The sequence below is a fragment of the Sinocyclocheilus grahami genome, unplaced genomic scaffold, assembly GCF_001515645.1.
Source record: "Sinocyclocheilus grahami isolate Dianchi unplaced genomic scaffold, SAMN03320097.WGS_v1.1 scaffold654.1, whole genome shotgun sequence".
NCBI lineage: Eukaryota > Metazoa > Chordata > Actinopteri > Cypriniformes > Cyprinidae > Sinocyclocheilus > Sinocyclocheilus grahami.
The window spans coordinates 341,290-355,825 of record NW_015505833.1 but is presented as its reverse complement, the minus strand read 5'-3'; the positions used below and the strand labels follow the sequence as shown (position 1 = coordinate 355,825).

General features: G+C 40.1%; 1 protein-coding gene across 1 annotated transcript in view; it reads left to right on the top strand.

The window, feature by feature from the left end:
- The window catches only part of LOC107558628 (CUGBP Elav-like family member 3-A), a 47,236-nt gene that overhangs the window by 22,424 nt on the left and 10,276 nt on the right, over positions 1 to 14,536 (top strand). Inside the window, exon 4 of the mRNA XM_016242288.1 lies at positions 9,935 to 9,983. Within this exon, the coding sequence (XP_016097774.1) occupies positions 9,935 to 9,983 (49 nt within the window). The remainder of the gene's footprint in view (positions 1 to 9,934; positions 9,984 to 14,536) is intronic.

Below are 14,536 nucleotides of genomic sequence, written 5' to 3'. Positions count from 1 at the left end.
GTGTGTGTGTGTGTGTGTGTGTGTGTGTGTGTGTGTGTCTGTGTGTGTGTGAGTGAGTGAGTGAGTGCATGAAAATCTATTTATGTGTGAGAGAGACTTAATATTATAAACCCTACAGATGTGTTTAAATGAAACCCTCATCTAGCAGGGTTATGATGAGGAGCCTGAGGATTCGGCTGAGTGGATGTAGATATGCTTTATTAAATAATCATTTAATATTTCGCCTAGAAGAGTGTGTGTTTTGGTTGCTTATTGCTTAATCATATTGATTGATTGCTCAAAGGACATAAAGTGAAGAATTACTGTACCCCTCCACCAATACATCTTAGGCAAGGGAAAAATCAACCATCACTATTACTAGTGCTCATACTACACTGTAAAAAAAAAGTAAAAAAAAAAAATTCTGAATTCCAGAATTTTACAGTAAAAATACGGTAGCGATGTTTTAGGTTTTACGGTTTTAACTCAAATTTACGGTTAAATACCGTAATTTCATTAACTGATATAATGTTACTATACCAACCTATTGAAGTACTGAAATCTGTTTGGTAGCTTTGTAATACACTGATAACCACCAAAAGCAGGTGGTGATGAGAAAGCCACACGATGAACCAAAGCCCATCACAAGCAGCTTTTAAATACTAACATATATAGAAGGAGCACAGCGTCATTCACACAAACACTAAACACCATCACGGTAACACACATGAAACTGAAATAATGCAATAAACATTCATTTAACAACATTAGGTGTAACACACAACCCTGATATACAAAACTGAGAAGAAAAAACTAAGAAGAAACAGTTATTTCAACAAAAAAACATCAAATTTGAAATGTAACGCATTTATTTATTCTCTGTAAATTATACGGTCTTTTTCCACTTCCAAAAACGGTATACTAGCGTAAAATTACATGTAATATCCAATACAGTTTTTCACCGTATATAGCAGGGGAATTTACCGTTAACCATTTAACAGGTTTTACTGTAGCACAGTGTTTTACCGTTAAATTCACTGTAATTTTTTACAGTGTAGTGTTAGTCATGTGATCAATCCTCCGGCACTGAAGTATTAAAGGTCAGAGAGCTTCACTTCATTAAGTGATCAGGTCATTATTATTTTAGCATCACTGATATACTATTATAGTTTTTGTTCCTAAATTAGATTTTATTTTTATATTTTAATTTAAATTTTAATTAGGTTTTAGTAATTTCGATGTGTGTTTTTACCATTAGTTGTTGATTTTTTTTTTTTTTTTACATATGTCTATCCACCATATTTTTGCCATAAGAGTGGCGTTTGTAAATTCTATGGGTCTAGCTTCCGGTCTCATCCGCATCCAGCTATTTTTAGCTGTACACGCAGCTTGTTTTGCTGCTTGATATTGCAAATTGGTGTGTCTTACCATATTATTTTAATGTATTATCTTAATTATGAACACACTGGTTTGTAGTGCGCGTTTACTGCACGTTGTTATTCTTCTCATTATTTCCCTATAGCGGCTAATGAACCGGAAGTCTCGCCCATAGGCTTACTCGGTTTAATTAAGTTTTAGTTTTTAATGTTAGTTTATTTAGTTTGAGTTTCTTATTACTTCAGTTTTTTGCATTTTATTTTATTTCACTTAATGTTTATATCAAGTAATGTTTTTGTTTTTGTTTTTTAGTTATAGTTATAAATAATAACCCTGGATCAGATGCGATATTTCCACCTGTTGGGCCATTAAAAGAAAAAAAAAACCCACAGACACATATTGAGTTATCAACAACTTATAGCAACCACCTAAAATACCTTAGCAACCATCTAGCAACACCCTAGAAAACACCCAAATACCTTAGCAACCACAGAAATGCCAGAAAGGCATGGACAGATATTTAATGTTTCTGCTCTTTTCTTTCCTGCTCTCATCATTCTCTTCCTCTTCTATTGGTTCTTCTCTCTCCTGTCCCTCTCTTCCTTATCCTTTATTTAATGACCGATTTGAACTGTTGCCCCTGGCAACAAGCATCCTTGTTTACCTACGGTCAGAATGATGAGGATGTGGTCAGCATGCCGCCATGACAACGGAGGCTGTGGGCTGTGTTACCATGGCAATGTGGAGTGTCACTGTGTTACAGAAATAACGAATAGTAAATGTTCCAGAAATGTTCCTAGTAAATGTAATGATGGTGCAGGCGGTGCAACTAAAAATGTCTTGTATGTTGAAGTTGTAGATCAGCATTTCTCAATCATGGTCCAGAGGCCCTCGGCTTCCCTCGTGTTTCTCATTGTGAGCTTTTCTCTCTCTCCCTCATTTCTCATTCATGTCTTCACTGTGTTGTCTATCTGGAATTTGTCCTTCACAGTTTCTCAGTATCTCTATCTCTCTCCATGACTAAGCACATCGCTGTGCTCGTGACATTTTACAAATGAGCTTCGTGACTCTCCATGAAACTAGAGCGTCTTTCTCTCTCTCTCTCTCTCTTGCTTTCACTCCTATACAGTTATAAAGGTTTGTAATTTCATCAGAAAAGCTTGTGGAATACTACTATTGAAACCTGTTAACTTGAAGTTACCTTGTCATATGTAGTAGGCCATATTGCAAGAATTGTATTAGGTTTATCAGGGCAATATTTATGAATATGTATATTCAGGCTTAAAAATGATGTATTTTGGAAGTAAAAAGCATGAGCATGAATTATATTCATAAGACAATATGTGCAGTAAAAATAAAACATAAAATGTTAAATATGTTTTTAAGGTAAAAATACAAGCCATAGTGCAGGGGAAAAAAGAGATGTGTGTATTTTATTTCAATTGTTATTTTTCTTATGTTTTGTTGCCAGTTATGCATGTTTTGTGTTACATGTTGTATTGTTACACCTGTATTATTATGGTGGTTATCAGTGTACTGTACGCAGATTTTAGTAGGTTATTAATGATTCATAATAATCTTCCTGATCAAGAACCCAACACTTGTCGGTATAGTAAATGAACAGGACAGATCACATGCAGCGCTTCTATTAATGCAAACATTTATCAGTGAATGGGGAGCTGAAGTCTACCATACAGAGAAACTCCAGCCTCACTGTGCCTCTTTCATATGCATTTTTCATGTTACATCCATATAAATAATGTTTATTATTACGTATGTCTGATTTATGCACACACTGTCAACAGATAAAACAGCAGTTAATTTGATCACTATAGCTGATTTTTAATACATTTAAAGAATGCTCTGTATTAGTCTTCATCTTTCTCTGTATTTTCTTTAAATCTCATTTATGTCAAGAACTCTCTCTCTTTTTTGTTTTTTTTCATTATATATTACAGTCTTTACTGTTGAGCCTGTTATTTGTTTAGTCAAGGTTTATTTGACTAAACATCTGGGGATTTTAGTATAGCTTTAGTCAGTTCAATTCACATGTTTTGTCATGCTGCACGATAGGTAAACTGATAATCACATAATTGTGCTCAATTTGAATTGCGCTTGCTGATCATCATTGCTGTCATTGGAGGAATTACAACAGACTCAGAATGATTGCACTTTCACCTATAAGCACAGATCTAAAGAAGTTCAACACTTCATCTAGTATCCTGATTTATTATACTATCAGAATTTTAAGCACAGTCTCTAAATTATGAAAACCGATAAAACTCAAAAGCTTCTCTCAAAAGCTAAAACAGAGACATTCCCAATATTAATTCCAAATTATATTAATGTCCTTCTATTACAACAACTGTCTGGATTACAGATATTAAGTAATGTATTCAGACTACTTTTCAATTATTTTTGACCAGAAAAGTATTAGGGCAAATAAATACATTATGAATAATTTACAGTAACTGTAACTAATCAGATCACTAAACTCATGTTTGCCAGTGTTTAGATAATCAGCATGTGCGGACGTTGAATCTGTGCAACTCGCTCCTTTTTTCAGAAAGGTGTTTTTTTCATCCTAGAAAACAAGGGAGTGCTTTTCTGGTGTAACCGAGGTTTTATATTTGGTGTGGAGGTTAGAGAAGTAGGTTTGCTCGGTGCACTCAGGGTGGTATAGCTAACATGTTTCGATGATCTGCGGTTAGCACACCCCTCCCCACACTTGCGTGTGTGTGTGTTTACACACTTTAGTGGGTAGTGTGGCCTGACTGCCACAACTTTTCACTTTATTTCATGTTTTACTCTTGTTTTCCTCTCAAAAACACATTTCGAACATTGTAAGTGGAGTTAAACTATGTGTATCCCATAGTATGTTCATTTCTTTAGCAGTTACGTGTGTAACAGCAATAACAAGTTAACAGATTAAATACAAATTTAAAATAACATGCAGTATTTTGCTAATTAATGTATAGGTTTTGTCTGGGAAGACAAGAATTTTAAAACCCAAATTAAAATGAATTTGTTGTAAAATTGAAAATGTATTCATTTTTGTTAACGTGCTGTATTGTATCATTAAAAAGCACGGCTTGTTTTTGACATCTTTCCCCTCAGCAGGGTGGAGTCTTTTTGCGGTTTTGTATTACATTTACTGACAGAAAGAAACTGACTGCTGGTCTGGTATAAATAACAGCCCTATTAAACATGCGTTTAACACCTTTAGAGGATCCAGCAACCAGTTTAAAGTTCTCACGAGTAAGTGAATGCCAGTCTCTGCAAATGGTGCAAGAGAGGGGAAAAAAAGAAGAAGTGTGCATGCGCATTTTTTTATCCGAAAGATCTCATTGGTTTGTGATTACTTTTCTTGCGCAGATTTCTATACTAAGCAAATTGCTTGTGCAAGGATTCTGCTTTCCTATAAAACAGGGGTACTCACTATTTTTTCATGCACTAATAGGACAAAGTCAATAGGAGAGCCACTTTTCCCGCAAAGTATCAAAAGTTACATCCAGCCATAAATAGCATGTCTGCTTCTCAATCTGTCATCCCTGAACATATAATTTGTATTACAAAAGGGGGGGGGGAAATCATTCTTTATCATTTACCAGTCAAATTTGTAACTGAGACAAGATGATTTCCCTTAATGAAAAAAGGAGGATGAGCGGTTCATTGGTGAGGCGGTTTCTCTGTTTCCTCTTTATGGTGTTCATGGTTGAGAATGTTGACTCACAAGTGCATGTACTCACAAAGAAGGACATCACTTTTTGCACAAGTGGCTTCAAAGTGGGAAAGTCTTCTTCAGACACCAAACTCCAGAAGTGACCAACACCTGATCTGAGTTCCAATTTGAAATTGTATTTTGTCTGCAGTTCTACCAATTCACTTTCTACAGCAGCACGCTGAGTACAGAGCAGAGTGATAGTTGGAGTGAGAGATGACACACCCACATGGAAGGGGTTTTCAATAAAGTTGAAAATCTCCTTGTTCTCATTCACATCCTTGAATCTGGATTCAGATTCCCCCCTCAGCTCTTCTGAAACATTCACAAATTCTCTGTGGCTGAGGTGCTGGTGCAGAGATGGGTCATTTGTGGTGACAGCTCTGAGTTTGGGGAAGTGAATGAATTCTCTGTCGGGTATGTACAAGGCAGTTATTTTGTTCTGAAATGCTCTGATTGCATTCAGCATGTTGCTTGGAAGCTTATCTCTTCCTTGAAGCTTCAAGTTAAGAGTGTTCAGGTGACAGGTGATGTCAGTAAGAAAAGCCAGCTGTGTGATCCAGCATGGGTCTTCCAGCTCTGGCTCCCGTTTTGCTTTGTTGTCCAGGAAAGTGCAAATCTCAGGGAGGAAGCTCAGAAACCGTACTTTTCCACGGGACAACCATCTCACTTCACTGTGCATCAGTAAATCACCATACTCTGTGTCATAGTCCTCAATGAGTTGTCGGAGCTGTCTGTGGTTCAGCGCTCTGGAGATGATGAAGTTTACCACACCAACAAGTGTTTTCATCACATTTTGGAATGTATTATTTCTCTGTTTTGATATCAGTGACTCCTGATGGATGATTTGGTATTTCTTCCCTTTTTTTCATGAGCCCAACAAGCCCCTTCTCCTTTCCTCGCATGCTAGGGGCGCCATCCGTGCACACGCTTGCTAGACCTGACCAACTGAGATTTTTTTCATCAAAAAATGTCAGAAGTGCATTCAGAATGTCCTCCCCTATCGTTTGGCCAACAAGTGGAAGTAAGCACAGCATTTCTTCTTGGAAAGACTTTTCTTTAGGGAACCTTACCTAAACACACAACTGAGCAACATCTGTCAAATCGGTGCTTTCATCCACCGCGATGCTGAAACACGGTGCAGCTGACACATCTGCACAGAGCTGGTCACTCACATCTTTGCCGATGTTTTCAGTCCGCCTCACTATGGTGGAATCGGATAATTGTAATCCTTTAATTTGCTTTACAATTATCCTTGTTATCAAACTCAGCAAACAATATTTCTGCTGAAGCCAAAAAGCAATCTTTCACAATTTCTGAGTCTGAGAAGGTTTTTTTTTCTGCGAGCCAAAATCCAAGCGATCTCAAAAGATGCCTCAGTTAAACGTTCAGCTGTAGAAGTTGTCCTGTGTATGAGCCTTTGTTGTCCAGAAAGAGAGGGAGAAAGCTGCTCTATTTTCCTTTTCCTTATTTCACTTCCAGGTGGATAACTTTCATTGAATTTTGGGTGCGTCTTTTGGAAATGCCGCTCCAAATTACTTCGCATGAAACCAGAGCGGGTTTGTTTGCATAGTAAACACAAAGGGTTTGAGCACAAAAAAAAATTCCTCTGTCCACTTTTCTTGAAATTTTCTATGCTCATCTTGTAGGGCTCGTACCTTTCTCTTTTTAGCAGGAGTTGACTCTCCACAAACCCTGTCTCCATCATCCTCCTGTCGATTTGCGGTTGTTGCATGCTCCAAATCCGTAGTTCCCTCGTTTGACACTGTCACATTTCTTTGTTGCTGTCCACTTGGTGCGTGACTTTGTTTAATAAGAAACCGAACCATTTTCAGTCCGTATATAACACAAGCTGACTAGCATGAAATGCTAAAAAAAAACGTAGCTAAGCTAGCGTTGTTATAATGTGCGTTAGTAGGCCTATGAATTGCCAGGTTAGTGTCCTCTAATTTAATTGCTCCAATTTAGTGCTAACATTTAAAAAAAAAAAATTGTACATGCCCAAGTATATTCCATATTCACACACATGTGATATAGAGGGTATGCATAATATATTTTTGGTAAAAATGTTTTTTAATGATCTTACATTTTTTATATATCTGGAAAGACCGCCAAAACTGGCAACTTTGCAGTGAGTCAGTGTCACGGACGTATAAGAGCAGAGCAAGTTTAAATATCTGTTCTAGTTTATATTTCCATCTTGTAATGCCGCAGTTTTGGGTATTTTTAAATATAAATTATTTGTAAAACAGACACTGAGTTTTTTATGTTATAGCCCTGCTTGTTTTTAATGTTTTTATGAAATATCTGTATTGACTGCATGATCATATGACTGTATTATTTACTGCCATGTGAGCCACAAATTAAAGCCGCGCAATGGGTAACACTGCTATACAACAATAACAACATGTGAGCCGTATTTAGTGCTCTTGTTGAGTGTGTGTAAAAAGAGACAGAAAGCTCAGTGTTGTTTTGAATTGATGTGCCAGGTTGCAAAGGTCAAGTAAAACAGGGCAGAAAATGTGTCCTTTTAAGAGAGAAGCTCAGATTGGGGGATTTAAACTTTGACATCTGGCAACTCCAAGCATGAAAACTTGTGGAGGCCTAAATGTTCCCTTTCAGTTGGTCACTCTCGACGTCACGTCGGTGATGACCGACGAATTGGGATCTCGCCAGAGAGACCAATCCACTTCGAGTGTAACATAAACGAGCCAATGGACATTGGCATGCGGATTTCGCATCTGGCAGCAGGCAGCAGGTGCACCGCATTAATTCATCTTTTCGCTTCGGAGCCGAGCGGTGGTGCAGCACTACTGCTCTTCCCTTCTTCGAGTGATTGCAGGAACGAGTGCGGGCGTTACGGCACAGCAGCGGTGGTCGCAATCTCACAGGAGAAAATAAAAAGGTCTTTGTGCAGACAGCCACACCAGGAGTGTGCAGTGGCCAACTCCCCTGCGTGCTTCAGCACTAAGAGAGCAATCTCTAAAAGAGCAACGCAGGTGATCGCGTTTTTTTAAAAATGTCTTATCACCCGTGCGTTTCTGGATGTGGTCGTTTCCTGGCGCCTCAGGACGGTCACGATCGCTGCCTCATGTGTCTGGGCATTAAGCACACTGAGGAGTTGCATAAAAGACTCCGCTATGTCAAACATGGTTGAGTCCCTCTGCCTCTGCCGCGATCTCCGGGCGGCGCTGTGTCCGGGGGAGTCAGAGGTGATTTGAGGATCACTGTGAGGGCTTCCCCAGAGGGAGTTCCTCACCCCTCAAGCACTCCGCAGCTGGTGGAATTGCCGACGGAGCAGTCTGGGCCCTCTGCAGGACAGAGTGCACCACCTGTATCTGTCGGAGCCCCATCTGATGACCAGATGTTGATCGCTGCATTGGAGTGCGAGCTCTCTCTCTCCGGGGATGACGACCCGACTGCATTGCCCCCTTCGGGTGTGGTAGCGTTGTCTGAGACAGACCCAGAGATGACGGCTATGCTTTCCCGGGCCGCTGAGAATGTCGGGCTCCTGTGGAATCCTCCTCTGCGTCCCGATCCTTCGAGGCTGGACGAATGGTTTCTCGGTGGGGGTTGCGCGGGTTCTCAGTGTCCCCCTCCGGTGCCGTTCTTCCCGGAAATTCATGAGGAGCTCACAAGATCGTGGAAGGCACTTTTTACTGCCCGAAACAAATCTTTTGGCTCCTCCTCCCTCGCCACCCTCGATGGTGGGGCCGCTTTGAGATACACGGACATCCCCTCGATGGAGCGGTCTGTGGCCATGCAACTGTGTCCAGCAGGCATGTCCAGCAGCCGCTACCACTCTGCGGGGTGACCCGTCGCAGGCCAGTAAATCTTCGTCAGGTTTAACTGGCAGTGCTTACAGAGCTTTTGGGGAGGTGGCTTCTGCAGGTCCACCAGGCCAAAGACCTGCACGAAGGTGGTCACGACCTGGCGGTTCTACATGAACTGTGTGCTGCGACAGACCTCGCACTTCGAGCCACTAAATGTAACCGCACAGTCTCTGGGTTGTGCGATGTCCCCGCTAGTGGTCCAGGAGCACCATCTCTGGCTGAGTCATGAAGGATAATGAGAAGGTACAGTTCCTGAATGCTCCCATGTCACAGACCGGCCTCTTCGACGACGCTGTCGAGAGCTTTGCCCAGCAGTTCTCGGCAGCACAGAAGCAGACTGAGGCGATTAAACACATCATGTGCCTGAGGAAACCTGCTGCTTCCACCCGGCCGCAGCAGCCTTCCACCAGGCAGCGTTGTGGAGCCGGTCGCAGGCAAACCTGGTGGCAAGCGTAAGTGCAAGAGGCCCTGAGACGGGCGACCCGGAGATGGAGGAGACTGCTCGTCGGGAGATGATGACCACACCACTCCCTCCCCCAGTGGAGGGCCGGGTGGAGAATCTTTTTCGTTTTGTTTTTGTACCCAAAACTTCTACAAAAGATCGGTTTCCTCAGTCTCTGGGTCTCAAGAGGAGGATAGTGGTGAACCGTGCATCACAGGATCACTTCCCTCCTCCTCTCTCACCAGCGGTCAACAGTGGGTTGCCCAAGAGCACCCCTCCTGCCCATTCGTGGAACCAGGTAAGGGCTGTAGCACTCGAGTCTCCGCTTCATGTCATCACACGCCGGGCTGTCGGCAAGCCGGGCTCACATTAAGCATTACTGCAATGTGAGTGACCACAGATTGCTATGTGCTGTTTTATATGAAACCAAAATAATAAACTGGCATGGAAAAAAAAACTGGTGTAGCAGTCATCAAGGTTATGTAAAACATGAGGTACGTTCTTGTACGTTGCATGAATAGAGTCTGTATATTTAGTAATTGAAATAATTTTTATTCATTTTATTCATTTTTGTTTTTTCAGATGAATCGGCCCATTCAAGTGAAGCCTGCAGACAGTGAGGGGAGAGGAGGTAAATCATCTGTTATTTGCATCTTTATTTGGGTTATTTTAAAGATTTTGACTCTGCTCACTAGGGCTGCATTCAGTTGATCAAAAATATAGTAAAAAACAGTAAAATTGTGAAATATTATTACAATTTAAATTAACTGATAAAAAATGCTAAAAAAAATCTATCATTGTTCCTGTGACAAAAAATAACAATCCATCTTGCCTAAATGACCTGTGGCACTCACATCACTAATTATGAAGGTCTTTGAGAGGCTTATCAAGAACACCATCTGATCCTCTATCCCTAACAACATTGACCCACTCCAGTTCGCCCAGTATCGCCCTAATGCTGTCTCCCATCTTCTGCACGCCACTCTCACCCACACCGACAGCAATAAAGGGAATTATGTGAGGCTGCTGTTTATAGATTATAGCTAAGCCTTCAACACTATAGTCCCTCACAATCTGGTCTCCAAGCTCCGAAACCTCGGACTGAATGCCCCACTCTGTGATTGGGTTCTTGATTTTCTATCATACAGACCTCAGGTAGTGAGGGTGGGTCAGACCACCTCCAACATCATCACCCTGAGTACAGGAGCCCCACAAGGATGTGTTTTGAGCCCGCTGCTATACTCCCTCTCACACCTCCACTTCTATCATCAAGTTTGCGGATGATACAGTGGTGATGGGCCTCATCTCCAGCAACAATGCTGCCTACCTTGATGAGGTAGAAAGACTGACATCATTAACGGGACTCCAGTGGAGAGAGTGAGCAGCTTCAAATACCTTGGGGTACACATCTCCGAGGACCTGACCTGGACTAATCACATTCAAGCTCAAGTTAAAAAAGCCAGACAACGACTGTACCACCTGAGACTCCTGAGAAAATTCAAGGTTTCCCCTGAAATCCTGAAAACTTTCTCTATTGGGGCTATAGAAAGTATATGGACTTTTCATCGATGTATGGAAACAGCTCAGCCCAGGATCGTAAAGCCCTGTGCTCAGCTGAGTGTATCTCCAGAACTGATCTCCCCTCTCTGCAAGACATCCACACCAGGAGATGTAAAGCTAGGGCTGTTAAGATCCTCAAAGACTCCACCCACCCTGGAAATCCACTGTTTCATCTGCTACAGTCAGGCAGGCTAATACATCCTTGTTCTGTCAGCATTACAAAAATTTTTTTTATGGAACTAAATTAGGCACTACTGAAAAAATATTTTAATGAGACATTTCAACTATTACAAGTAACACACTTAACTAATATAGACAGAACTAATATAAGCTGTGTACACATTAAACAGAAAGAAATGCATATAGTAAAAAACAGAAAATACATGGAACTACAAAGGTCACAGTAAAAGTGTTCTGAGTGAAAAAAGTGCTAAAACGGAGCTTCACAAATCACAATGAGGTTTTGGTAAGACTGTCAGCTTTTAAAGGAACAAAGCATTCAATAAGTTAACATGAAAAAGGCTATTGCTGTGAGTTTTCAAATGTGAAAGAGAAATAGATATTTTTGGTCTGAAAGCTTCCCTTCCATTTTTTTTCTCTCTCTAAAATGAAAAGGAAGCACAATGAACTATAAAGCCAAAATAAAAGACTAAAAGATGTAAGCATCAACTATGTAGCATATTCATTTCATTGCATTTCATATTAGGGGATGGAAATACACTATAAACCTATTATATCAAGGGGCTGTTTATTGCTTGATTCTGATCCTTTGACAAACTTTGTAAGGAGTGCAATTATTATTTTCCAGTAAGCACACAGCTATGAAGTAGTTCTAGGTCTGTCATTACAGTTTCAGTTCACTTCACCAAATAATTTATTTTAAAGTCCTTACAACCACAAATATAACAAAACAATTTCCATGCGTTTCCTATGAAATTACACGTCCCTCACACACACACTGAAACACATACGGAAACCGTCGCCAATTGACCTATCGGTAAGCCCCTCCCCTCGAACGCAGATGAGCCAATGGCAGTCGAGTATCAGTTGCACAGGGAGCGGAACCCGGACACCTGTAGGTTTCAGCGCCGTAGAGAAACATGGGAAGATACGAAGCTCAAATCGTTTTTATGGGGTTAATGCTTCAAAACTGGAAAAACGATGTGCCTGGGGTACTTGTAACACTGATTCCAGCTATCCTGAGAGGATAGGCAATGAAATTAATTTGATTCTATTTCCTAAACCCAAACAAAACGGAGCAAAATGTCCCAAAGCATTCACACCTAATCACAATGAAGACCAAAACGTTTGTTTTCTTGTTGTCATACTCTGCTCAAGCAGAACGTTAATGTCATCTTTCTAATATAAGCTGTATATTATTAGAGATACCCCAAGGTATCTCTGGCTAAAACTAGCTAACGTTAAAGTTAGTGAGTACATACAAACCTAAATAGCGGACTGTTCTCACGTCTTGTACAGTGTAGGGCAAAAACACATAAACGAAGGTCTCACTGTCTTTTCATATTCAACTGATTAAATGTAAATTAATTTAATCGTAAAGACATCCACACCAGGAGATGTAAAGCTAGGGCTGTTAAGATCCTCAAAGACTCCACCCACCCTGGAAATCCACTGTTTCATCTGCTACAGTCAGGCAGGCTAATACATCCTTGTTCTGTCAGCATTACAAAAATTTTTTTTATGGAACTAAATTAGGCACTACTGAAAAAATATTTTAATGAGACATTTCAACTATTACAAGTAACACACTTAACTAATATAGACAGAACTAATATAAGCTGTGTACACATTAAACAGAAAGAAATGCATATAGTAAAAAACAGAAAATACATGGAACTACAAAGGTCACAGTAAAAGTGTTCTGAGTGAAAAAAGTGCTAAAACGGAGCTTCACAAATCACAATGAGGTTTTGGTAAGACTGTCAGCTTTTAAAGGAACAAAGCATTCAATAAGTTAACATGAAAAAGGCTATTGCTGTGAGTTTTCAAATGTGAAAGAGAAATAGATATTTTTGGTCTGAAAGCTTCCCTTCCATTTTTTTTCTCTCTCTAAAATGAAAAGGAAGCACAATGAACTATAAAGCCAAAATAAAAGACTAAAAGATGTAAGCATCAACTATGTAGCATATTCATTTCATTGCATTTCATATTAGGGGATGGAAATACACTATAAACCTATTATATCAAGGGGCTGTTTATTGCTTGATTCTGATCCTTTGACAAACTTTGTAAGGAGTGCAATTATTATTTTCCAGTAAGCACACAGCTATGAAGTAGTTCTAGGTCTGTCATTACAGTTTCAGTTCACTTCACCAAATAATTTATTTTAAAGTCCTTACAACCACAAATATAACAAAACAATTTCCATGCGTTTCCTATGAAATTACACGTCCCTCACACACACACTGAAACACATACGGAAACCGTCGCCAATTGACCTATCGGTAAGCCCCTCCCCTCGAACGCAGATGAGCCAATGGCAGTCGAGTATCAGTTGCACAGGGAGCGGAACCCGGACACCTGTAGGTTTCAGCGCCGTAGAGAAACATGGGAAGATACGAAGCTCAAATCGTTTTTATGGGGTTAATGCTTCAAAACTGGAAAAACGATGTGCCTGGGGTACTTGTAACACTGATTCCAGCTATCCTGAGAGGATAGGCAATGAAATTAATTTGATTCTATTTCCTAAACCCAAACAAAACGGAGCAAAATGTCCCAAAGCATTCACACCTAATCACAATGAAGACCAAAACGTTTGTTTTCTTGTTGTCATACTCTGCTCAAGCAGAACGTTAATGTCATCTTTCTAATATAAGCTGTATATTATTAGAGATACCCCAAGGTATCTCTGGCTAAAACTAGCTAACGTTAAAGTTAGTGAGTACATACAAACCTAAATAGCGGACTGTTCTCACGTCTTGTACAGTGTAGGGCAAAAACACATAAACGAAGGTCTCACTGTCTTTTCATATTCAACTGATTAAATGTAAATTAATTTAATCGTACTGTAAGGGAAACAGGTCAATTTAGCTCAAAGGGAATCATTTAAGATTTTAAAGGGAACTCCACCATTAATATGTAAGGGAATTAGGACAGAATCACTGTTTTACGGCTGATCACTGAGACGGCCTGCGAGTCAGTGAACGAGCCGTATGACAGCAATTCTGCAATGGATATCTATATCCAAAATATAGTGAAAACACTATTAATTAGCACATGTAACAAGATCGGCAGTTTAAGACATTAACTTGTGAGCACAAAACACAAGATACTTCTCTTTTCAATATAAATAAGGCTTTATTGGATAAATCTAAGACATACAAGTTGCAGAAAGAGAGAAAGTGAGGAAATAATTAGTTTAAGAGAATGAAAATGTGAAATCCCAAGTTTACAGCAATATGTGCAATTGCATAGATCTGAACAACCATCAATCACTTAATTAACCCTTGCATTGAGTTTGCTCAATGAGGTTCAAATTTATATTAAACGCACCAGTTCAGTAGAATCTGGGGTACTTGCTTTCCAGTGTGGGGTTCCCTTCCTTGTCTGGGTGCCGAAATGGGTTTCCCGAGGTTGCTGATTGGCTGGAGTTTCAGTCTTGGG